General features: G+C 41.4%; 1 protein-coding gene and 2 non-coding genes across 15 annotated transcripts in view; 2 read left to right on the forward strand and 1 right to left on the reverse strand.

Moving 5' to 3' along the window:
- Window positions 1-2618: 2618 nt before the first annotated feature.
- LOC116537319 lies at window positions 2619-2722 on the forward strand. Its single transcript, XR_004263072.1, has one exon. It is a non-coding gene; the product is annotated as a U6 spliceosomal RNA (small nuclear RNA).
- Window positions 2723-4910: 2188 nt separating this feature from the next.
- Window positions 4911-5012, reverse strand: LOC116537311. The gene has a single exon (XR_004263065.1). It is a non-coding gene; the product is annotated as a U6 spliceosomal RNA (small nuclear RNA).
- A 1246-nt stretch (window positions 5013-6258) lies between these two features.
- The window catches only part of RUFY3 (RUN and FYVE domain containing 3), a 96989-nt gene continuing 76209 nt past the window's right edge, over window positions 6259-27038 (forward strand). For 8 of the 13 annotated variants that reach the window (XR_004263058.1, XR_004263057.1, XM_032259339.1 and 5 more), the window contains exon 1: window positions 6391-6864. Coding sequence is in view for 11 of the 13 variants with exons in the window: in XM_032259339.1 (XP_032115230.1) it covers window positions 6504-6864 (361 nt within the window). In the remaining 2 variants the exon portion in view is untranslated. Of the gene's footprint in view, window positions 6865-22333; window positions 23448-27038 lie in introns of those variants that run through there. The other 5 variants (XM_032259344.1, XM_032259351.1, XM_032259350.1 and 2 more) reach the window with 3 other exon arrangements.

Genomic DNA, 27038 nt, shown 5'->3' on the forward strand with positions numbered 1-27038 from the left:
GAAAAGTACAAAAATGGAAAAATATATCCATATGTCTACACCCAAAGAAAACTGTCATTGATTAAACCAAATATATTACTTTTATTTTTTTCTTCATCCTACTCAAGGTAGATAAATATATTATTTTTACTTCTTTTTTTCTTTTTCTTTTTCTTTTTTTTTTTTAAATAAAGATGGGGTTTCACCATGTTGGTCAGGCTGATCTTGAACTCCCGACCTCAGGTGATCCGCCCACCTTGGCCTCCAAAGTGCTTGGATTACAGGCGTGAGCCACCACGCCCAGCCTGCTTTTACTTCTTAAAAGTTTCTACAATAGAGAGGAGATATAAATTGACTAGATATTTTTATTTATTTTATACATACATATATATTTGTGTGTGTGTGTGTGTGTATATATATATATGTATGTATATTTTAAGATGAAGTCTTGCTCTGTCACCCAGGCTGCAGCACAGTGGCTCGAGCTCAGCTCGCAACCTCTGCCTCCCAGGTTCAAGAGATTCTCCTGTCTCAGCTTCTCGAGTAGCTGTGATTACAGGCACCTGCCACCACGCCAGGCTAATTTTTTTGTATTTTTATTAGAGATGAGGTTTTGCCATGTAGCCAGGCTGGTCTCGAACTCCTGACCTCAGGTGATCCACCCACCTCAGCCTCCCAAAGTGCTGGAATTACAAGTGTGAGCCACCACACCTGGCCTTAAATATAAATTTTTAAATATTCTTTATTTTATCCCCACACTACAATGTTGTAACTAGGTGTTTTTATAATGAATGTTTTGAAAAAATAAGTAATTAAGTTACAGCCATCGAAATCTAGTAATTCAAAAGAACAATGGACTCAGCTTTCACAATAAGGCATTATATTAATTAGTATCAATAAATTTCTACATTTATTAAAATAAGTTTAACACAAAGGCTTAAATTGAGTACACTGTTTTCAAATATGGCTTTCCCAAGTGCCATACGATATAAACCAAATAACTCAAGAAAATCATTATTTTGGAATCATATTAAATCTATATACTATACTGAAAAAGAATATCAACACTTCTGAAGTGGTATCTTCCCTTTTTGTTTTTTTCTTTTTTTTTGAGACAGAGTCTCACTCTGTCACCCAGGCTGGAGTACAGTGATGCAATCTTGGCTCACTGCAACCTCCTCCTAGGTTCAAGCGATTCTCCTGCCTCAACCTCCCTAGTAGCTGGGAGTATATGCCTGTGGCACCACATCCAACTAATTTGTGTATTTTTAGTAGAGAAGGGGTTTTACCATGTTGGCCAGGCTAGTCTTGAACTCCTGGCCTCAAGTGATATGCCCACCTTGGCCTCTCAAAGTGTTGGGATTATAGGCATGAACCACTGTGTCCGGCCAAGACAAGTACATAACTAGTCTTAACACAATGGAGAAAATGTTTAGAAATCCCTAACATAGGAAGAGGTAAGGGATTATTAGATGTTCATGGATGGAAGTATATCAGAGAAGACAGCCTAGATCTTAGCTGGGCCTCGGCCTTTCAAAATGCTGGAATTATAGATGTGAGCCACCACGTCCCGCCTCAAGTGTTATCTTCTCTGATTCACAGCTCTCGTGGGTTTTTTTGTTTGTTTTGTATTTTTTGTAGAGATGGGATTTTGCCATGTTGGCCAGGCTGGTCTCAAATTACTGGTCTTAAATGATCTTCTTGCCTCAGTCTCCCAAAGCGCTGGGATTATAGGCATGAGCCACCGCACCCTGGCCTCATTCACAGCTCTTAAAAAGTTTACACTTTACTAAAAATATTTTTTTGTCCATAACATTAATCTCTAAAAAGTTTTGTAATATATTTTTAAGTATCCATCCTTAAGATCACCAAAGGATTTTTTTCTTTTTCTTTTTTCTTTTTCAGACAGAGTCTTGCACTGTCATCCGTGCTGAGTGCAGTGGCACGATCTCAGCTCACTGCAACCTCCACCTCCCAGGTTCAAGAGATTCTCCTGCCTCAGTTTCCCGAGTAGCTGGCATTACAGGCGCCCGCCAACAGGCCTGGCTAATTTTTTGTATTTTTAGTAGAGACGGGGTTTCACTATGTTGGCCAGGCTGGTCTTGAATGCCTGACCTCGTGATCAACCCGCCTCAGCCTCCCAAAGTGCTGGGATTACATGCATGAGCCACCGCACCAGGGCCACCAAAGGATTTTTTAAAAACCAAACATGGATAACTAAAAATAAAATGCAGATAAAGTTGAAAAGCCTCCAGCTTTATTAATAGAGCTTGATTCTTAATTATAGTGCTCGGATGTTGTCACTTTAAAACAGTATCAGAAGATGCTCTGTGCATTTGCAAGAAGGAGCAACATGTTCAGGCTTGTTTTTATAATCTTGGCTTCCTTAAATGTGTACAGCAGCTGAATCAGCCCTTTATATCACTAAAGCTAATGCAGAGCTGTGATTATATTATTGATTCAAAAGTTAAAAAAGCCTTAAGAAACTAAGAACTTGGAGTATCATCCACCTTTAAAGTTCATAAATAGCCTTGTCTATAAATTTTAAAACTCATATTTCAGTTGATTTTCTGCATCAATTTTCCATTTAATTAATTACACAAAACATAAATATAACTCTTTTTATAAATAGAGGCACAGGGATCACTTCAGCAGCACATATACTAAAATTGGAACAATACAGAGATTAGCATGGCTCCTGTGCAAGGATGATATGCAGATTCGTGAAGCATTCTATATTTTTACAAAAAAATTTTTTTAAATAGAGGCACAAAAATCCAACACACTGGATGACTCCACAGCATATCAATATTTCTATACCTGTGGGTATCTTAACTAACAAGAAAGGAGAAAGCTGGCAATTCAGACTAGGTAATATTTCATATTTTAATTTCGTGACACCCTTGGCTGAGTATTGGCCTTTCTCAAGAATGATCTGTGAGGACTCTGCTTTTTTTTTTTTTTTTTTTTTTTTTTTTTTTTTTTTTTGGGACAGAGTTTCGCTCTTGTTACCCAGGCTGGAGTGCAATGGCACGATCTTGGCTCACCGCAACCTCTGCCTCCTGGGTTCAGGCAATTCTCCTGCCTCAGCCTCCTGAGTCGCTGGGATTACAGGCACGCACCACCATGCCCAGCTAATTTTTTGTAGTTTTAGTAGAGATGGGGTTTCACCATGTTGACCAGAATGGTCTTGATCTCTTGACCTCGTGATCCACCCGCCTCGGCCTCCCAAAGTGCTGGGATTACAGGCGTGAGCCACCGCGCCCGGCCTTAGGACTCTGCTCTTATTTCTTCTACCTACAGTGGTTAAGTATAGATTTTTGTCAAATTCTTGTAAAACACTGAAACATTGTAAAACATCTCTGAAGAAACTTGATGAGACTATAATGGTATTTTGGAATTTCTGCATGTAAAAATAAGATAAGGAATCCAATTAAGGATGGGCATTAAAACCATATAATGCATCTGGAAACTTTCAGTTTTTCTTTTTTTTTAATTATACTTTAAGTTCTGGAATACATGTGCAGAACATGCAGCTTTGTTACACAGGTATACATGTACCATGGTGGTTTGCTGCACCCATTAACCCGTCATCTACATCAGGTATTTCTTCGAATAGTTCCCCTCCCCTTGTCCCGACCCCCAACAGGCCACGATGTGTGATGTTCCCCTCTCTGTGTCCATGTGTTCTCATTATTCAACTCCCACTTATAAGTAAGAACATGTGATGTTTGGTTTTCTGTTCCTGTGTTAATTTGCTGAAAATGATGGTTTCCACCTTCATCCATGCCCCTGCAAAGGGCATGAACTCATTCTTTTTTATGACCGCATAGTATTCCATGGTGTGTATGTGCTACATTTTCTTTCTTTCTTTCTTTCTTTTTTTTTTTTGTAGAGATGGGGTTTTACTATATTGGCGAGGCTGGTTTCGAACTCCTGACCTCAAGTGATCCCCCAGCCTCAGCCTCCCAAAGCGCTGGGATTACAGGTGTGAGCCACTGCACTGGGCCAACGTGCTACATTTTCTTTATCCATCCTATCACTGATGAGCATTTGGGTTGGTTCCAAATCTTTGTTATTGTAAATAGTGCTTCAATAAACATACGTGTGCCGAATGTTCATTGCAGCACTGTTTACAATAGCAAAGACCTGGAACCAACCCAAATGCCCATCGATGATAGGCTGGACAGGGAAAATGTGGCATATATATACCATGGAATATTATGCAGCCATGAAAAACGATGAGTTTGTGTCCTTTGTAAGGACATGGATGAACCTGGAAACCATCATTCTCAGCAAACTGACAGAAGAGCAGAAGATCAAACACCGCATGTTCTCACTCACAGGCGGGTGTTGAACAATGAGAACACATGGACACAGGGAGGGGAGCACTACACACTGGGGTCAGTTGGGGGGAAATAGGGGAGGGACGGTGGGGGGTGGGGAGTTGGGGAGAGATAGCAAGGGGAGAGATGCCAGATGTAGGTGATGGGGAGGAAGGCAGCAAATCACACTGCCACGTGTGTACCTATGCAACAATCTTGCATGTTCCTCACATGTACTCCAAAACCTAAAATGCAATAAAATAAATAAATGGGAAAAAAATAAAATTAAAAAACAAACATACGTGTGCATATGTCTTTATAATAGAATCATTTATAATCCTTTGGGTATATACCCAGTAATGGGATTGCTGTATCAAATGCTTTCAGTTTTTCTTATCAGGGTATCATACAGTTAGCAATTCCTAAAAGACAAATAGATCTTCCTATCGAGATTTTCACCTACACTGAGTTAAGACCCAAACCACCTTCAAAATGCTAAAGGTATGATGCAAAGGCTTTTTTCCTCAACTCAGTATGTTTTTATTATTGTAAGTTAAATGCGGTTTTGCCAAAATGATAAAATATTCCTAATAATAATAATAATTTTTTAATATGGAATGCTTCACAAATTTTCAGGTCATCCTCATGCAGGAGAATGTTAATCTTTTCTGTATTGTTCCAATTTTAGTTTATGTGCTGCTGAAGTACTACTAATTATTATTTAAGCCAATTTAAATACAATGTTAAGTTGTATTTTAAAGACTTTATTTCTATTTCTTATTTAGCCCTCACAATATCTATGATTAATATAATCATTTTACAGAGCTGGACAAATAACTTATTCAAATAGGTAGTAGAACTGAGATCAACAGGTCAAGGAAATGCCAGAATCTGAAAAGTTCTAAGACTGCTCAAAATTATCCTGTAAACACTTACTTTTTAAATGCTCCTTGTTAAAAGACTCAGTGAAAAGTAGTATTGTAAGTCTTATGGTAATTGCGAGTAGGAATTCAAGAGTGATTTACAGAGAATAACAACAGTAATAAAAAGGTTTACTTTTCCTTTCAAAGGAGTACAACTTCCTCTCACAGGGAAAGACTGAACAGAGGAAGAAGAAAAAGCAGGTGGGCAAAATGTTACACAACAGTGATTTTTAATTATGAGTCAACATGGCTTCTATGCCAGCATTAAACACAAGGCTAATCACCTAGGAATCCAGGATAAAGAACCATGAGAGTCACTGGAAATTGTCTTTATTGCCGAAAGAAATGTCTACTTAAGGAAATTACTAGATCAGTAATCATTGATTCGAATACTCAAAGCAACGGTGGCCAGTTACTAGCGAGACACGGGCACTGTGAAAGAGAAAACTGTCGACCTGTAATTGCCATTTGTATAAATTGTAAGCTATTTGGTTTAAAATGCACTCATGCGCACCAGCGGCACTAGAAAACCTGGGACTTAAAGTCAAAGCAAATACACCATTTCAATACAGCGCACAAGACGGGAACAAAAGAGGTGGTGGAAGGAAGACACCACCTTTGGTTTCTCACATAAAAACCTCATTAATCAAAACAGTGAATCAATGGTTTAAGTTCCTGTGTGTGAAAGGCAAATGGTACAGTTAATACCCGGGGGCAGGGAGGTGCTTTTTTAAAATTAGCTTTCGTCTCTTCTTCAACCCAAATCTTTGTGCCTTCGTGCTACCGATAAAGTTGGCGGTTACACGACCAAACGCCGCCAGGTATTTCGCCAGGTCTTTCACCTTTCAAGTGCCAGACACACCTGACCGCCTTAAGAGGGCCGACCCGGGCGGGTAAGGACGAGGCCCTAGGCCCCAGGGTCCGGAGGGAGTCAGCCCCGCGGGAGGGAAGCGGAAGGAGAGGAGTGGGAAGAGGAGGACGCTGCCCCCTAGGGGAGCCGAGTCACAGGCTGGGGGCCGGGCCGGGAGGGGCGGGAGGAGGCGGCCGGTAGCGAGGCCGCGCCGTCGGGCGGGGCGGTCCCTCCAGCTGGCTCGGACCCCGGCGGGGCGGGCTCTGGACCGAGCGGCCGAGCCCAGGCGCCAGCCCGTGGCCAAGAAGAAAGGTGGCGGTGGCGGCGGCGCGGACGGGACGGGGCGGCGGCTCCTCGCCCTGACCCTCTGCTCCCCCGCCCAGGCCCGGGCGCGAGTCGGAGGCGGCGGCGAAGGAAGAAGCGAGCATGGCTGAGACCCCGCCGCCGCCCACCGCTGGTGCCGAAAGTTGCAGCGAGGAGCCGGCGAGGGGCGGGGAGTGGCGGCCAGAGGAGCCGCGCCGCGCTCCCGCCGGGGGCACTGACCGAGAGAGCGAGGCGGGGCCGCCGCCCGCCTCCCCCGCCGGGCAGTTGGAGCCGGACTCGCCGGTGGCCGCCCCCTTCTTCCTGCTCTACTCCGGCGATGGAGGCGCCGGCTTCGGAGCGCGCCCGCCGCCGCAGCAGCAGCGCTCCTGGAGGACCCCGCCGTCGCCCGGCTCCCCACTGCCCTTCCTGCTACTGAGCTACCCGAGCGGCGGCGGCGGCGGCGGCAGCGGCAGCGGCAAGCACCGTGAGTGGCGGAGGGGCAAGGGGACGCCCGCGGGGAAGGGGGCATTCGGCTGGGGAGGGCCGGCCCGGCCCCCGCAGAGCTCCGCCTCCCGCGGGGTGACCCGAGCTGGGAGGCGGGGAGGCAGGGGCTCTGGCGGCCGCCCTCGGGAAGCCGTTGTCCTGGAGCGCCCGGGTGAGGAGGCTGCGGGACGATCGCGGTCCGGGCGCCGGATTCTTTACCTCAGCGTCTCCCCAGGCCGCGGCTCCTGCCAGGCCTGGTCTCTCCCTTCTCGGGATGGGTGCTCATCTTCGCCAGCCTCCCACGTGCTTGGGCGGGGGCGACAAGCGGCCCGACCGCTGGTCCCCCTCCACCCGGGGCGCCCTGGCCTCGGGTCCCGCGCTGAGAACCTTCCCCGAAGGAGTCGAGGAGGGGGCGGCGCCCGGAGACCCGGTGGCCCCTCTGACCCGCCTTCTTCGGGCTCCCGGTGCCGCGGCAGCGGAGTAGGTGTGGCTGCAGCGCCGCCGCCGCCGCCAGTGCGGCCTTAGTAATACTAGTAACTAATTTTTTACGAGCGTTCCTTCCATGCCGGTAAATATGACAAATCCAGATCCGTCCCCCGGAGTGGAAAGAGAAATCCCAGCAGTACGCGAGAAGACAGGAAGAGAATGAATGTGTGGCTTTGGAAGGGTACCTCCCAGGGTTATATCGGTCGTTGGGAAGAGGCCTCCACTTTAAAGCCACTGTCACACTTGAGCGCTGTGAATGCAGCCGACCCACACTCCGTACTGTATTATTACTCAACTGTTTACTGCTACTGGCAATAAGTAGGGCCCTAGAATAGTCAATGAATATGAAGACTCTTAGAGGAGGGTTAAATCTGCTTTTAAAACAAAAACTCTTATAGTATGAAAATGTGGCTGACCATACAAGGCACACTATAAATGCCAAATACTTTGCTGTATGAATTCTGAAAAGCGAGAGAAACTTGTCTGAAGTGATGAGGGAAGGCTCCTTCTCTCCCACCCTACCCCATGTATATATGTATTTGTGTGTATATATATATATAATTTTTTTTTTGAGACGTAGTTTTCGCTCTTGTTGCCCAGGCTGGAGTGCAATGGCGCGATTTTGGCTCACTGCAACCTCCGCCTCCTGGGTTCAAGTGATTCTCCTGCCTCAGCCTCACAAGTAACTGGGATTACAGGCATAGGCTACCACGCCCCTCTACTTTTGTGTTTTTAGTAGAGACATGTCTCTCCGTTTTCGTCAGGCTGATCTGGAACTCCTGACCTCAGGTGATCCGCCTGCCTCAACCTCCCAAAATGCTGGGATTACAAGCGTGAGCCACTGCACCCGGGTCCCCACCCCCTGTATTTTTAAAAGCACCAGTACAAACCTCTGCACTGCCAAGAAACCCTGACTTTACCTTTTCTGTCCCCCCATCCGTCTTCTAGGAAAATATTAACATTTATTGATTATTTCCTATGTGCATGTGCTTTGATGATCATGGTTAGTAAGTTTGTGTCAACCAAATAGAATGCCACTTTTTCAGATGGAGAAACTCAATTTGTCCCAAGTAACAGCTTAAGAGAAGGAATGCAGTTGACCCAGATTCCTTTTCTGCTAAACCCATGCTCTTTAACAAGAGATCCAAAACTGAGACGGTGGATGACAGGTAACAGTAAGGGTCCATGGGATTCAGCTGGAGGTTGTTCAGCGTTCACATCTCCTTATGACTTCCTAATAAGTCAGTGGGCAGACACTGACCTTTGATTACCTTAGTGAAGCCATAGTTTGTGTGTTGGAGTGTGGTCTGCACTAATGTGCAGATGGATTGTCAGCTCACTGCAGAAATGAGTCTTCTCATATAACAGAGGAGACAAAGATAAGGATCTTCTCAAGGAGTCTTTGCTTTTGTTTTCTGAGGAATCCTACTTTGTATTTTAAGCACCGCCTCTTTTTTTGTTTGTCCTAAAAATGTTCTATTTCTGTATAATCTACATGTTAAACATGCTACTATAGAATGAAGTGTATCTCTCTGTAACAGTTATGGTACAAGATTTGATGTAGAGGAATTTTTCAACTATTGAGCAGTATGTATCAGTTGTGGGAATTATCTGATTTTCAGTTGATTTGATTCCCTCGTTAAAGATTCTCTTTATGTTCTTAATTATTGTATAAAATAACTATTTTGTTACTATTATCTGTTAATACTGTTGCTTAAGCTTCTCTGAAGGAGTAATGCTTAAGCAACTGTATTAACAGTATATGATCAAGATCAGGACGGGAGGAGGACTGAAAGCTAAAGTTTTACGAACATGATCTCAGCAGTGCAGTGGTACTACCTCGGCTCACTGCACCCTCCTCTTCCCAGGTTCCAGCAATTCTCCTGCCTCGGCCTCCCAGGTAGCTGGAATTACAGGTGCCCACCACCATGCCCAGCTAATTTTTGTATCTTTAGTAGAGACAGGGTTTCACCATGTTGGCCAGGCTGGTATTGAACTCCTGACCTCAGGTGATCCACCCGCCTCAGCCTTCCAAAGTGCTGGGATTACAGGGGTGAGCTACCGCCTCCAGCCAGTCTGGTGTTTTCTGTTAGCACATAAAATTCTAGCATTTCCTCTTGGTCTTTATTTTTGAAATAGTTTATTGATGTGTATGTGCTCTGAAAAGTTACTGGGAATATACACGTGTCCCACTTGTTCTGCTTTTAAAGATAAGTCACTGAGAGCATTTCACATTAGCAAAAAAAAGAAACAGTTACATGTTTTATTTAAATATAAAATTGATTCAAAATAGTTCTTGTTTTGGATTGAGTTTTTGTTTTTACCTGTTATTTTTATATGTACTTTAGAATGTAAGCATACTTACAGAAAGGACTACTCTAGATATGAATAAAAAGGTTCTTATTACCTTGCAGAGTCAATGCAATATTGCTTTCTGTAATGTATCTGGATGTCAGAACTTTGATTCTCTTGGCTACTTATTTAAGAAATTGGAGACCAGGCAATCCCAGCACTTTGGGAGACTAAGGCAGATAATCACATGAACACAGGAGTTCAGGGCTACAGTAAGCTATGATTGCACCATTGCACTCCTGCCTGAGCAACAGAATAAAACCTCGTTTTTAAAAAATAAAAATAAGATACATGAACACTAGAGATTAAACAGTTTTGGTTTGTTTGTTTTTTTATTTTGTGTTTTTGAGACAGTCTCACTCTGTTGCCCAGGCTAGGGTGCAGTGGTACAGTCTGGGCTCACTGCAACCTCTGCCTCCCAAGTTCAAGAGATTCTCCTGTCTCAGCCTCCCAAGTAGCTGGGATTACAGGTGTGCATCACCATGTCCACTATTTTTTTGTATTTTAGTAGAGATAGGGTTTTACCATGTTGGCCAGGCTGCTCTCTAACTATAGACTCAAGCAATCCGCCCTTTTCAGACTCTCAAAGTGATGGGATTACAGGCATAAGCCAGCACGCGTGGCCCCAAACAGTTTTTAAAAGACTTCTTATTTTAATTATAAGAATGGTACACGGACTCAACCTCAGTGCCTCGTGAATATTATGATGAGTGGGATCTGCCTCTTTAGCAACCCAATTTTTAACTCTCAGTAATGTATTTGCCAAAAGTGTATAAAATGTAACACCTTTGAAAGACTGTGTATTAAGGTAGTATTGTCTTTTTATTTTAGAAATCTTGAGTGTACTTAGGGGTTTTAAAAATTAACTTTTACATTTGAGCTCAGAAGCTTTGTTTTTAAATAACAGCGCTGAAGAATAGCAAAAATGTGTGAGACTAGCACAGTGGCTCATGTCTGCATTCCCAGACACTTTGGGAGGCCTAGGCAGGAGGATCACTTGAGCCCAGGAGTTGGAGACCAGCCTGGACAGCATAAGCAGACTTTGCCTCGACAAAAAAAATAATAATTAGTTAATTAATTAATGAAAAATAAATTAGCTGAGCACAGTGACACATGCCTCGGGTGCCAACAACTCAGGAGTCTGAGGTGGAAGGATGGCAGGAGCCCCGGAAGATGAGGCTGCAGTGAGTGGTGATTCACCACTGTATTCCAGTCATGGTAAAAGATCAAGACTCTGTTTCAAAAGTTAAAAAAAAAGGTTTGCAAACAGGAGGTAGCCTAAACTTTTCAGGGTTTGTCTCATGAATTGTTCTGTAGGCTGTAATATCCATGAAATCAGCATGCTTCAGTGCAGTATGAAAGGAGGCTTCTGTTGTACCCTGTTGGGGATTATGTCCTTTTTAGAGTCTTTGAGTGCTGATAATCTGCTAAGTTTTTATACTTCTAACTTTAAATCTCATAAAACTCTCTACCATGCTTTTTAAAATTTGAATTTATAAAAAGCAGGAGTAGCACATGAATCCATTCTCATTGTTGAAATGTTTCATAATACAAAAGTACGATTACAAAGTGAACTTTCCTCTTTGTGGACCTCCAACACGCTCCCCCCATTTCCTTATTGGAGGATGCCCACTTTTGAGTTTGGTTTTTGTCCAGAATTTTTTCATGCATTCACAGACATGTATGTTTTTCTATTTCTCTTTCTTTTCTTTTCTTTTTTTAAATACGGGGTTTCACCATGTTGGTCAGGCTGGTCTTGAACTCCCGACCTCAGGTGATCCGCCCGCCTTGGCCTCCAAAGTGCTTGGATTACAGGCATGAGCCACCACGCCCGGCCATGTTTTTATATTTCATGGTGGCTTTACCTCCTTGGTGTATGTGTGACCTTCCATGCCATTTTCTCAGCAATTACAGTATGTAAGGAGGAGCTGCTTGCATGCCATGGTGTAATACTTTTAATGCTTTCCTTTTCCATCCTGCCGTTAGAGATCATCTTGTGAATGGACAGGATAGACAAAAGATGGCTTGTCTTTAGTGTTGGATGGAAGAGGCACCCTGCTGTTTGCACAGTTACCAGCTTCTATTTAGTTATTCTTTTCTCCTTCCAACTCCCACAACTACAGCAAACATTGTTTAAGGCAGTGCTATGCAGATAGCCCACATCCTTGCCCTTGTCTTTTCTCTCCCAGTTAATGCAGTGTCCAAAAAAGTGTCCCTCTCACAAAGTAGCAGCTTTCTGTATTTGTAAGACCTGTTTTGAGATAGGAGGAAGGCTAGAAGAGGAATAGAAGAAAAAGAATCTTGAAAAGGACTGGCAGCGTTACTTTGACTACCCATTTCAAAGCTGAGTATACTTACCAGTGAGTGCCATGGCTGAGCCCTGGATAGTGCAGAGAATGAGGTACCTAGAAGCCTTTGTCTCTGACAGATGCACTTGAAAAATCCATTGTGTGGGGAAGGAGGTTCGAAATGTGCATATAAACCCAGAAATTAGTGTTTAAGGGGAGAAAATTAACTTTATGCTCACAGTTTCATTAATATAGATACAGGTATACAGACATATATATTTATTGTATGTATACGTGTTTGTATATATAGATTATATATGTGTTTGTGTAAAATATACATAGTTTATCCTCTGTGGACATTTCTATTATTGTCTTTCTTCTTTTTTAATTGTTTAATAGTGCTCTAGAAAACAGTATACCTGGTCAGGGTTAACACATGTTTTTTGTTTTGTTTTATTTATTTTAAAAAAACCTTTTTTATAAAGACATATATATGTCAAAGATTGGGCATGGTGGCTCATGCCTGTAATCTCAGCAGTTTGGGAGGCCGAGACAGGTGGATCACTTGAGGTCAGGAGTTTAAGACCAGCCTGGCCGACATGGTGAAACTCTGTCTCTACTAAAAATACAAAAAAGTTAACCATGCGTGGTGGCATGCCTATAATCCCAGCTACTGGGGAAGCTGAGGCAGGAGAATCGCTTGAACCCGGGAGGCAGAGGTTTCAGTGAGCTGAGGTTGTGTCACTGCACTCCAGTCTGGGCCACAGAGCGAGACTCTTGTCTCAAAAATAACAATAATTTTTTTAAAAAAGAAATGAGATCTCACTGTGTTGTCCAGGCTGGTCTTGGACTCCTGGGCTCAGGCAAAACTCCTGCCTCAGCCTTCCAAAGTGCTGGGATTACAAGCATGAACTACCATGCCCAGCCTCAAACATGTTAATCAGTTTACCTGCTGTATGCTTTTTTAAACTTTGAAAAGGCAAACCTACTTTATTGTGTTTTGTAAACATAGAGGCATCTGCCCAAGCTGGAGTATATGAGGGAAATGGTCAAACTTTCAGAACCCCAAACGATCTGGACATAGTTACCTTCATACTAGTAGTTTTGGAAACAGCAGAGTGATGTGTGACTTTTTAGAACATGGATTTTTCGGTATTTTCAATGTAGATCAGTGTCCCCATTTACCATTCTGTGATTCATAAATCTGTTAGCCCTCTTCTGTTTTCCAACCATATTAAGAAGGCAAAGAGCCATTTTCTGATCCATTAAGTGCCTTTTGTCAAATAGTAGATTAAAAGCACCCACCCACACACACAAGCCTCAGAAATGTAGCATCTTTCCAAGGGTATATAATTGTACATAAGTGACTACCAGAGATCTGAAGTTGAGCTGTTCAGTGTCTCTGTACAGCTGGCTCCTTCCACACACAGCTCATGTGACCTCGGCCCTCCTGAGCTACCGAGGGACAGGTTAGCTGGGTCATGCCCCCATTTCCTTCCTTATGACTAAACTCTCTGCTTGCCTTCCTGATTCTGCTTTCCTGACTCTTCCTGAGAGCAGGGCTGCCGGTACTTTCACAGTTTGTCTTCTGAGACAATTCCCCCCCTTCTCTTCTGCTGCCACCTTTTTTGTTGCACTTGTTCTTCTGGCCTGGCATTATCAAAAAGTCAAATCACTCTTATTGACAGAGCAACAATTCAGAATATTGGGTGTAATCTTTGAGTCTTCCTTTTGTTGCTCCCCTACTGATAATCATAGACTTATTCTTTGTAGACAGTTTTCTTTTTTCTTCTCATCTTAGTTTCATTCTGGACACTAGAGGGTCCTAAAAGGCTCTCATCATATAACAAATGTTTTTTGTAGTTTTGGAACCCGAACAATTACCAATAAAGAATGTGACTGTAAGATAACAATACTAGTGGCCACCATTTGTGGGATGTTTTTGTGTGCTGTGCAGAGAGCTAGAAACTTCACATGTAATAGTACTTAGCAATTTGTTAAACTGAAGCCAGGGAATGAATTCATATTCCTCGGTAGTCTGCCTTCAAAGTTCATGTTCTTAATCATTATTTCTTTCACCAAGGTCTTAAAGAAGCTGGTTTGGGTGGAGAGCAGTAAGATTGCTGGGCAGTGGGGATAGCAGAGGAACAAAGAAAGCAACTTGGGGGCTGAAAGACAAGTATTGGCCTCAAAATATATTCACCTGTGACTATATTCTGTCTTGTATCTTCCGTTTTTGTTTAATTTTTCATAGAAATCTGCATGTTAAAGAGGTAGGATTTTATCAAAAAGCTAAGAGAACATATTTTTCTAATATGGGCTATAGATAGTAAAAAATCTGGATGTATGATGATGGAAGTGTAGCAGAAAAAACTGGATGAAATAATTTTCTTGTGGCAATATTTTTCAAAATTCCTTAAATAATTAAAAGAACTAACCAAAAAATGGGCTGCCCCTTTATCATTGCATAATACGCAACCTGCAGTCAACATAAATAAAAGTAGAATCCCATTTTTAGTGAATTTTGCAGGACATCACACCTATTACATGTCTAGCCAAGCCTTACTAATACTGAAACACATTCCCTACTGTGTGAAGCAGCTCAGATTATGAGCTATAAAATTTGTTGTGGTAAATCAGTAGCACACCATAAGCATTAAAAAATTGGTTTGAAATCGTTTGAAAGGAATTTTGTTTTGTTTTGTTTTGATTTTTGAGAGGGGGTCTCATTCTTGTTGCCCAGGCTGGAGTATGATGGCTCAATCTTGGCTCATTGCAACCTCTGCCTCCCAATTCAAGCGATTCTCCTGCCTTAGTCTCCTGAGTAGCAGGGACTATAGGCATGCACCACCACACCCAGCGAATTTTTGTATTTTAGTAGAAGTGGGGTTTCGCCATGTTGGCCAGGCTGGTCTTGAATTCCTGACCTCAAGGGATCAGCCTGCCTCGACCTCCCAACGTGTTGGGATTACAAGTGAGCTATTGCATCTGGCCAGGAAACATTTTTAGAGTTAACAAAGCGGTGGTACTTAAGAAGGTAAGTAGCAATATGGCCATGCCCCCTACAATATTTGAATAATTGTGAAAAGGTTCTTAGTCTCCGTAAAACTTCTAAGGGCCGCTGGCCAAGGTGGCATTCCTCTCTTGGCAAAGCCTTTGTTATGTGACATGCTCCCTACCAAGCAGACACAACACTCAGTATGTCAGAGGGAGCGGTGGGGCAGACCTGAGCAAGTTTGGAAGAATGGTGTGGGAACCTTGTGATGTGTGGGAAAGGAGAGTTTGGCAGGCCAAGACAGCAAAAAGCAGATAAAAAGCCTAAGTTGTAGCATGTCACCTTTTAGAGTATGATTCTTCTAACTTTAGAATCTGTTAGGGACTCTCCACAGACATTTATCTACTTCTGCTGTCTTTTTTACGAACTTAGGAAATCTGGTCACTTGAGGTGAATGATGGTAAAATTCTGACCCATCTCTCTTCCTTCCTCAAAATCTGAGAGACACCACTTTAACCCTCTTCTCACATCTCCTTTTTACTTTCCTCTGCCTCTGTCCCATAAACATTTATCCTTACTTTAATTTTATGTGATGATAGGTTTTTTTTCCAGAACTCTCAAAGCTGAAGCACTTATTATAGTGCAGTTATGGAGACATTTACTTACTGCTTACTTTGTGTGAAGTGCCATGCGAAGCATTTAACTCCGAAATAGTTAATATTATTTCCATTTGGTCAGTGTAGAAATGGGGACAGAAAAGTAATTTGCTGAGGTTACTCAGCATCTAATTGGTAGACCTGGGATTCACTGTGAGCATGCTGACTCCAAAGTCCACAGTACTCAGTTACACTCCTTCATCGCCTCCCATAATTGGAATTGGATCCTAGATTGGAGGCACTTACCTCTTCAGGCAACAGCTCTCTAGTTCCATATTCTGCTCACTAATGCCCTTATTTACTAAAAATGAGTAAATGAATGAAATTCAAGAGTCACCAATCTGATAGAAAAAAAAAGTTGTATATGTAAACAACGCTGAATAGATGCATTTATGACAGACATTAAGACTTTCCTAAATACCTAAAATTGTCTATTTCTTGTCTGTTGCCTTGTTATTTCTTCTGCATACCTATTGACTAGCATATAGGAAGCGCCCGGTACATGCTGAATGAATGAATCTGTTATGTATACATGAATGAAGCCAGTGTTAGAATGACCTGTTTGTTGGGTCATAAATATAGTTTGATTTTCTAGAACTTGGGGGTTTTCATGATTGAAGTAAAACATGAAGATGGAAAAATACCATTGCAAGGCTATATACATATCTATACCAGCAAGTATCTATTGAGAGTCTGGTATTTGGTAGGTACTATTTTGAGCAGATATGCAAGTGGTGTTCAAAATGCAAATTTATTTGGTGGAATTTCTGGTCTTTGTGGAGCTATTCAGTTTCATTTTACAACTGAGTAAACTGAGGTAAGAGGAGGCTAAATTTCCCAAGGTCATCTAAGTTTTTGATAGTTTTACATTTGTAAATTATTGAGCTTTACATCTGTAAATTATTGCCTATAGCCACCGAGCCATGAAATCAGTTTTACATTTCAGGGTGCAGGTTATTTTTAATGTTATGCTGGTTAATTTTGACAACTGAAAAGATGATACATTATAATACTCTTGGTGGTGTTTGTTTCTAACAAAATAATGATAGCTCAACTTTTTGAGTATAATCATTTTATAGTTATTGTCAGCCTTGGTTAATGTCTGTAAGTGACACTGAGCCTACCAAGTGTGTAACCCTAAAATTGAAGAAATCTTGAAATCAGGGGTAGACATAATAGATTGTGTTTCTGGGAAAGGAGGTGGGAGGGTGTACTGGAGCATGTGAAATAACCATGATCATAGAGTTCAGTAATCATAATTTAACAGAAACATCTGGACTTTCCACCAATGTCATCATGATGATGATTCATCAAGGATACTCTTTCATGGCCAGATGTGGTAGCTCACGCCTATAAACCCAGCACTTTGGGAGGCCGAGGTGCATGGATCTCTTCAGGTTAGGAGTTCAAGACCAGCCTGGCCAACATGGTGAAACCCTGTCTCTACTAAAAACACAAAAATTAGCCAGGAGTGGTGGCATTTGCCTGTAATCCCAGCTACTCAGGAGACTGAGGCAGAAGAATCGCTTGAACCCAGGAGGCAGACATTGTAGTGAGCTGAGATTGCACCACTGCACCATAACCCAGCAGAGAGAAGACTCTGTCTCAAAAAAAAAAAAGATACCCTTTCATGCAAACAGCAACTAGTGAAATAGGGGGAAAATGAGATTTTTCTTCTTAAATTATGAAACTATGATTCAGGAAGCTGCCAGATAGAACTTTGTCAGCTTTACAAATTTAGTTGCACAACTTGACAAATTTTAGGAAGAAGTTTCTATTCTGCATTATGAAAATCAGAAATAACCCAGTTGCCCACCAGCATGAAAATAAATCAGAAGGCCAGGCGCAGCGACTCACACGTGTAATCCCAGCACTTTGGGAGGCCGAGGAGGCGGATCACAAGGTCAGGAGATCGAGACCATCCTGGCCAACACAGTGAAACCCCACCGCTACTAAAAATATAAAAAATTCCCTGGGTGCGGTGGTGCGTGCCTATAGTCCCAGCTACTTGGGAGGCTGAGGCAGGAGAATCGCTTGAACTGTGCCCGGCCGATAAAATAATGTTTTTGCACATACATTGGAACATTACCTATAATACAGCAGCCGAAAGGATAAACTACATATACAGACTACGGTTTAAGTGAATCTTAGAAAATACTGCATTGAAGGCCAGGTGCGGTGGCTAATGTCTGTAATCCCAGCACTTTGGGAGGCCGAGGTGGGCAGATCACCTGAGATCAGGAGTTCGAGACCAGCCTGGCCAACATGGTGAAACCCCGTCTCTACTAAAAATACAAAAATTAGCCAGGCCTGGGTGGTGGGTGCCTGTAATGCCAGCTAGTTGGGAGACTGAGGCAGGAGAATTGCTTGAACCTGGGAAGTGTGGGTTTCAGTGACCCAAGATCACACCTCGACTCTGTACTCCAGCCTGGAAGACAGAGAGAGAGAGAGAGAGAGAGAGAGAGAAAAGAGAGGAGAGAGAGAGGAAGGAGTGGGGGAGGGAGGAAGAAAAAGAAGGGAGGGAGGGAAAGAAAGAACAATACAGCATTGAGTGAAAGACTTAGAAAGTTTTATGGAGCATGAAACACTTTCTATAAGAAAGTTGAAAAAAACTGAAACTAAATATTTTACTAGACCTTCATGTATTTGTGACAGTATTTTTAAAATAAGAAAATGATTTACACAAAATTCAGAAGGGTTGCCTTGAAATGAGAGGCAGGAGTTTAGAAGCAAGAGGAGCACATAAGTACGTGTGTTGGTCCATTTCTCCAGTCAAGCAAGGGTTTAGGGATATTGGTTATATTCTTTAAAGATTTAAAATTATACATTGAATTTGCTATTTTTAAAAAGTGCACCATGCATCATTTTAGAAAATGATTCCCCCCTTCATTATCTTTGCCTGTTTCAGAATGTATCAGGTGTCCTTAATGTGTCCAACTAGTATGTAAATGTGGAGAGAACTCAGTGACAGAGTGGTAGGAGAGTGAACCAAGTACATAGTGGAAGCATTTGGTCTACCCATTGCAAGCACATGACAGGAAAAATCCATGCTATGTTCTCAGTTTGTCAGAATTTGCCCACCTTTTAAGAGCCTGACCTAAATATGTAAGTTGCAGGGCCTAGGGGAATATATGGGTTGTGCAGCATTAAGGTGTGAAGTATGAAAGCTGATAAAAAAATTTCTTCAAAACTTAAATTTGTTGAAATTCATGTTTAGGGAATTTCATGAGGAAAGTTTGCCTCTGTGTGTGTGTGTGTATGTGTGTGTGTGTGTGTGTGTGTGTAATTTCTTTTTATTTTCTCTGAGTAAAATTTAATGTCCACGGAGGTGGAAGAGTTAGGATAGAGTGCTGAAGCTACGGAGTGTAGGAGGAACATGGACTTTGGAGGCATCTAGACGGAAGTAGCTTGGAATAGCAGATCTGCTACTTGCTAATTGTGTGATTCTGGGCCAGTTACGTGACTGAACTTTCATTGTATGTAAAGAGAAGGTATCAATCTCGACTTTGCAGTGTTTTTTGTGAAGACTTGACCTGGTGTTTGTAAAGCACCTAACAGAAAATGGAAATTTAAATTTAATAAATGATAGCTACTTTAAGTAATTTTTCCATAATATGTAACAGAGACATTGAGCCTGTCAAGTAAATCTTCGTCTTATATTAGCAACTGAGTACGAATATCCTTCAAGAGGAATGTAACTTCTGACTTTGAAGTATGAATCTTACTTGCTTTGAATAAATCATAATGTGGAAAATACAGACTGTTTACACAGCTAGAACAGAGTATTTTTTGGATTTGAACTTCACATAGGCCTATTAATTTTTTTTTTTTTTTTTTTTTTTTGGTGAGACCAAGTCTCGCTCTTATCGCCCAGGTGGGAGTACAGTGGCACGATCTCGGCTCACTCACTGCAACCTCCGCCTCCCAGGTTCAAGCAGTTCTCCTGCCTCACCCTCCCGAGTAGCAGGGACTACAGGCACCTGCCATCACACCCTGCTAATTTTTGTACTTTTAGTAGGGACAGAGTTTCGCCATATTGGCCAGGCTGGTCTCGAACTCATGACCTCAGGTGATCTGCCTGCCTCGCCTCCCAAAGTGCTAGGATTATGGACGTGAGCCACCGCACCTGGCCTAGAAGTACAGGTTTTCTTGTCCACCTCTGGGTCTTATTTCAGAAATGGCTGTTAACACCTCAAACTGGTAAATACGGGAACTTCAAGGATACCAACACAGGCATGTTTTTCTTTCCTTGACAAAAGTTTAGTTGGTTTGGGCTTGCCTCTCTGTGTCCTCTACCTGGAGAGAGGTAGGGTAGTATGGATCTTCGGAAGGAATGTTAACCAAGTTTCTTACTTACCTTGATGTTCCTGTTGGGTTAGTATGTTGCAATCAATCTAGATCTGTTCAAGTTAGTAAATGCTTACTGGCTGATGAAGAGATTGCCGTGGTTTGTGACAAGGCTGAATTCACATTTTAGACCCCAGTCAGACACGTGGCATTCAGATTTATTCACATGTTCCTTGTTATAGTTTAAGAATGTATCAGTGGCCTGGCACAGTGGCTCAGGCCTATAATCCCAGCACTTTGGGAGGCCGAGGCAGGTAGATCACAAGGTCAGGAGTTCAAGACCAACCTGGTCAATATGGTGAAACCCTGTCTCTACTAAAAATACAAAAAATTAGCCAGGTATGGTGGCGCGCACCTGTAATCCCAGCTACTTGAGAGGCTGAGGCAGGAGAATTGCTTGAACCCAGGAGGTGGAGGTTGCAATGAGCCGAGATCGTGCCATTGCACTCCAGTCTGGGAACAGGGCTAGTCTCAAAAAAAAAAAAAAAAAAAAAAAAAAAAAATGTATCAGTGATCGAGAGTTTTGATATCACAAGTCCAGATAGCTAGGGCTGTTTGGAATTGTGGTTTCAGGAACATCCCATGTAATCCGAAGTTTTTAATGACTACTTACTATGTCTTTAAGTATTACATGGTATAAAGTGAATCTATAAACTGTCCCCTTTATGTACTGATGTATAAGATGGGAATATTTTTGGCTAGAAAGGAATTGAACTGTAATTAAATGAGAATATGTTAAATGAAGGCCTGTGTTCAGTATTTGGATATGTAAACTCTGCTTCCTGGAAAAGGTATTCCTATCTTACTGCTGTGTGCATGATGTCTGGATTGCTGCCTGGCATGTGGAGCACCTGTTAGTGAATGAATATTTGTTGAATGAATGAGTGGCTCTGAGTCCAGATGTAGGGTGATGATGAGAGAGAATGAGATAGAAATAAAACCAGGAATATTTTGCTTTCCTTAGTAACTTACTGATTTTCCCCAATTATAAATAAGCCTATAGATATGCCTTCTTACATTGTACCAGTATATAGTTATATAGTACAGTCTACTTATTTTTTTATTTTTATTTTGAGACAAGGTCTCGCTGTGTCTCCCAGGCTACAGTGCAGTAGTGCAATCTAGGCTCACTGAAGCCCTTCTGGGCTCATGTGATTCTCCCACCTTAGTCTCCCAAGTAGCTAGGACCACATGTCCATGCCACCATGCCTGGCTAATTTTGATTTTTGTAGAGATGGGCTTTTGCCATGTTGCCCAGGCTGGTTTCAAACTCCTGAGCTCAAGCCATTTGCCTGCCTTGGCCTTCCAAAGTGCTGCGATTACAGGCGTGTACCACCATGCCCAGCTAATTTTTCCATATTTTTAGTAGAGATGGGGTTTCACCATGTTGGCTAGGCTGGTCTCAAACTCCTGACCTCAGGTGACCCTCCTGCCTCGGTCTCCCAAAGTGCTGGAATTACAGGCATGAGCCACCACTCCTGGCCATTCGGCCCCTCCTTCTAACAAAATGAAAATGCCAGTTTCTCTACAGAATTTGATTCTTAGCATTTTTTTTTAATTTGAGTTCAGTCTCAAATTGGGATGAAGCATTTGAGAGTTTAACAATACTCAAGGAGAATTTTTTCTTTTAGTTTTTAGAAATTAGGTAAATCAAGATGTCCTTCTGATAATCCCCAGAGAGGAATAATTAGTCTCAGATCATATTTCTTGTATGCTCCTCAAAACTGGAACCCTTAAATACAAAAACAAACAAATGCTTGCTTTCAACTATCCAAAACATTTTCAAAGAAAATTCTTATCATTCTTCTCCTTGTAACTTAAGTAGTTCATAAAGCAAGTACCTGCCTTTTTGCTACCAAGGTATAATGCCTCATTGGATAATATAGGACTGTGTGTGTGTGTGTGTGTGTGTGTGTGTGTGTGTGCGTGCACACGCACGCTTGTGTGTGTGTATGAGTTGATTTAAGAAAATACGATAATGTGTCTTCAGTGTGTTATCGAATGGGAGGATTTTAACAATATAACATAGTTTTAATTTTCTGCATAGAAACATATTTCATGCTAATATAGAAACTTGATAAATACAACAAAATCAAAAAAAAGGTAAATTGCCATTAAGATTTTACTTTTTTAACTTCAAGTTTTTTCTTGCATTTCTGCCTAACCTAAAAGGTCAGGTTTTTGTACCTTGAAGAAGGAAATCACAAATGCCCAAGAATAACATATTTAAATTGAAAATCTGCTTTGGCTTTTTTCCTCTTTTTTTTTTCTTCTGAGAGCCTCAATTTTTTATGCTTTAGCGTTTCTTAAAATGTAACATTTAGCATAGTAAAGAATTTTAATAGCTATGTAGATAAGAATAATAGAGGTGAATTATGTGGTTGTTAAATAATCAACTGCCTCTTTTACCATCTTTACTATAGATTATTATCCAGTATAAATTGTCCTCCTTTTATTCAGTCCTTGATCCCAAAGTAAGAGGAATTGATGAGGATATGTGCATTGTGTTATGTCTGATCACAGTTTGACTAGCACAGTCTGGAAGTGGGTTGTACAGGATGAGAGAGAGCAGCCTAATTGCTCTCCCAGCATCAGCAGCATCTATAAAGCATCCTGGGAATTGCTTGCCCTACGTTCAGAGCAGCTGGTCACATGGGCCTGAATTTTCAGTTCAGTTCATTAGTCAGCCATTTTGGTCAACACCCTGCTTACTGCGCACGGCCAATCCTATGCATCCCAGCTTATCTGAGCAGATCCTGGAAGTGATTTCTGCAGCTCAGGATTTTTTTTTTAAGCTACATTGAAAATATAGGTTTATTTTTTGTTCAGGTTTTTCTTTTACATTTTTTTTTTCTGCACAAAGGAGGAGGATTTTTCACTTATTCATATCGAGACCAGATTTTTAAAGCCATCTAAGGCAGCATCGGCTGTGCAGGATTTAAAGCCTATAGCTCAGCTGAAAAAAAGGTGGGGGCAGGGAAGGGAAGATAAAAGGAGAGGAAGCTGGGAGAAGACAAGCATCATCTTATTTTGCTATGTGGTAGGAACTGTCTATAAGATAGTGTAGAATTGTTTATCTTGAGCAGTTGGTTCTTAAACTATAAGATATTTTCCTTTTTTTTTTTTTTTTTTAAACCTTCCCCACCCTTTTTCTTGAAAGCTTTGTTTCAGAGCTTTGTATTGGGTGTTTTTGGAGAGGAGGTTATATTTATTTTTGTGGGGTGTGTGTGTGTGTCTGTGTGTGTGTGTCTGTGTGTGTGTTGTGGTCCCAGCTGAGTCATCATGTCTGCCCTGACGCCTCCGACCGATATGCCTACCCCCACCACTGACAAGATCACACAGGCTGCCATGGAGACCATCTACCTTTGCAAATTCCGAGTGTCCATGGATGGAGAATGGCTCTGCCTGCGGGAGCTGGATGACATCTCACTTACACCTGACCCAGAGCCTACCCATGAAGGTATGGTCAGATCCTGTCTGCTAGTTATCTCCCCAGCATCCTCATTGTTATAGGGGAGGGCTGGGAGGATCCGGGAGAGGTAGAAAGAACCTATACTCTCAACTGTTAACAGTCCTGAAAACCTTGCGTCCTTACTTACCACCCAGCTCCCCTTCCCTTGCTCATGGGGGAAAAAATAATTTTTTTCCTACACCTTGAGGTATCCTTTCAAAAGATGCTGGATACTTGTTTGGAGTTCTTTGTCTTTAAGCCTCTAAAGAAAACATTTGAGGTCACTTACCACATCTGATCCTAATCAATAATGAAAAGGCTATTTTGTTCATATATGAAAATGTTATAAAAATTGTAGTGATTTATAACACTAAGTTAAGACAACGTGATGATAGTTATAGGATTGTACATGATTAACACAGTAGAAACACCAGGGGATATCCTGGCATGAGGATATAATATTAAGCAGGTTATGACATCTAGAAAATATTTGATAAAATATTATCTTTTTTAACAATATGGATTATTAGGTTAGATGAGAAAATAACATTCAGTGTTTATTTATTGAATATGGATGCCTAAAAAAGCATAATGCCTTGGAAAGATTAAATATGTTTAATATGGGATCCCTGTAGAATGGTAATATTGGAATATATTGGCCATTGCTTTTTATAAATTATTTGTGGTAACTATTATGATCCATTTGAGATTTCCACCGTCAGTACCTCTGAGATCTTTGTGGTCTCTTGACTTGTGACTTTTTTCCAGGACTATTCCTAATTCATGAGAGGTTTTCCACTTCTACCCTTTAATTTTCTTAATGCCGCAGAAAGAGGATTTGAGTCATAGCTACAAATTGTTTTGTTTTTAGTACAGTGGTGTCTTAGCTAGGGTTTATCCTCTGTCCTTATACTGATGGAAAAAAAAATGCTTACATGTTGGGAGAAATTCTTTATAAACATCTGCCTGATAGGAGCATCTACAGTAAAGAGAAGACCAGAGGTGGATTGTACCTAGCAGATGGGGTTAGGAAAGGTGATTCTCTGCCTTTGACCTTGAGTTGAAATCTTATCATGACTCAGATATCACCCATTGTGTTTAATAAGGATTTTATCTTCCCAGTCAGCCTTAGCCTTGAGAAAGTTTTAGGAGTGGTTAATATCACAGAACACAAAGCAGTCATTTTGGGTGTGTCTTTAAGAACAATGTTTAAGTGGTTTTTAAGACCGTTTGCATCTTTTAACAATTGGTTTGTTAATTGGACAGCTTTCTTTGGTTGTAAGTTCCATTACATGCACAAGTTGTAAGACATCAGCTGAAATTCTATACAATGCCAGTACTATTTCCTTTATTATTTTTTATTCTGTATTTTCATCAAAACATCCTTACATCCAACAATTCCAGTACTACTTAAAACAGCCTCCAAAGCTTTAAAAGTCTAGGGAAGAAAATACAGTTTTTGAAGGCTACCAAGAGGTCTTCTGGCAACTGCCTCAGTTTACATATTTTGTTTGAAAAAACGTATTCCCATCCATTGTGAGAGTCACACAGTATGAAATATTCCTTTAATTATGAAATCTAGTTTATCAGTGTCTCAAAAATAATTTTCAACAATTTTAGTACTTCGAATATATGTTTTTTGAGCAAGATTTCCATGGGTAAGCAAAAGTGAGCTGTTTAGTCCATATAAGTGTTTGAGGTAGGACCATTTGAATTCTTCGTAGAGAAATCTGTAGCAACACATTTCTCACTAATATGGAAAATGTGTGAGAGCTGTAACCAAAGCAGTAAGCTATATCTCTGGTGATTAAAGAAATCAGATATATAAAGAGTTTCCAAGACCTTTAATCAACTATAGAGGATTTGGGAAAAAATAGAGAAATACTGACAGTGCATTTTAGAATTTTGCCTTAAATTGGGCAAGAAAAGCCATTATTTTAAATTATTAGAAATGAAAATAATGAAGGAAAGCATAGACCTATGAAAGCCTATGAGTATTATTTTCTTGCTCTATCAGTAAACTCTGGATAAACAGTTATTTGGTCCCAAGAAATATCTACTTTAATTTTAATACCATTAACAGTTATTAGATTTAATTTAGCTATAAGCATTTAGTGATGGTCACCAGGCCAATGATTATGTGAATCTCACCTTATTGACAAAATGGAACTCCTGATGTCTGGACACAGGAATATTCAGACTACTTCCCAGGTTGATTCATAGAGGGAAAAAACATCTGACCACACAAATCCTAGAGTGGAGTCTCCTCACTCCCACAAAAGAAAATAGGCAAACAGCATAATGTTTCCTCTTAAAATGATGGAGACTGACTGTGTACTCAGCAATAGATGCTCTGTGGTTTCCGCATTTTATTTTCTTAAAACCAGAATTCCTGGCCCTTCACTGAGCAGTCCACAGTATAGGCCTGGACCTAGAGTTTCTGCCTTCTTTAACCCTTAAATAAATGAGAATAAAAATATTCACTTCATTATCTCAATGCTTATTGGTGGTCAATGAGATGATCTCTCTTTTGTTTTATATGCTCTTATTTTTAAAAGCCAGAAGCAAATCTACAACATGTTTACTTGTAAACAGATTTCCCCTAAAGGCAAGAGCCTAAGATTGATTCCACAGGAGAGGCTTCATTAAGTGAGACCTTAAGAGATAACTAGGTGGTCACTAGACTAACATAGGGAGGGCATTTCAAACAATACATAGTGAGCTGGCCAAGCCAGGGAATAGCAAACGGGATCACAGTGGGGCTTCTGTTTGGCATAACCGGCAGCAAGGCTGGAAAGATAAGCAGGGGCTTGACTGTGGAAATCTTCTTACTCATAATGAAAAGCCTGGACTTGATTCTGTAGTGAAAAGCTACTGGTGCTTTATATCTGGGAGTAACATGAAATAAGATTTTTATTGGAATGATCACTCTGGAAACAGTGTAGTGGATGAATCAGAAGGATATAAGCTCTCAGGGACCTCTAACTATAACTATTAAAATGATACAAGTAAGAGACGACAATCTCAAACTAAGGCAGTGAGAGTGAACACAAAAGGAACAGTTCCTGGAAAAGTAGAATGTACCGGATGACTTGACAGGCTGGGGGTAGCTAGAGGATGAAGGTGAGATGGTGCCTGGGATGACTCCCTGGCTTCTGGGTTTCCTTTACTAACAGGAATGTAGAAGGAAGAAAATGTTTGAGTTCCTCATGCTTAAGAGATTGTGACTACCATCACTCATCATTTTCTTTTCTTTTTTTTTTTTTGAGATGGAGTTTTGGCTCTTGTTGCCCAGGCTGGAGTGCAATGGCATGATCTTGTCTCACTGCAACCTCCGCCTCCTAGGTTCAAGTGATTCTCCTGCCTCAGCCTCTCGAAGAGCTGGGATTACAGGCATGCACCACCACGCCCGTCTAATTTTGTATTTTTAGTAGAGAACGAGGTTTCTCTATGTTGGTCAGGCTGGTCTCCAACTCCTGACCTCAGGTGATCCACCCACATCGGCCTCCAAAAGTGCTGGGATTGCAGACGTGAGCCTGGCCCATCACTCTTTCAATTGAGCCTTCCACCCACCCCACAGAAGCATTAATCAGATTTACA

The sequence above is a fragment of the Sapajus apella genome, unplaced genomic scaffold, assembly GCF_009761245.1.
Source record: "Sapajus apella isolate SASKATOON/1434 unplaced genomic scaffold, GSC_monkey_1.0 scaffold108, whole genome shotgun sequence".
Taxonomy (NCBI): domain Eukaryota; kingdom Metazoa; phylum Chordata; class Mammalia; order Primates; family Cebidae; genus Sapajus; species Sapajus apella.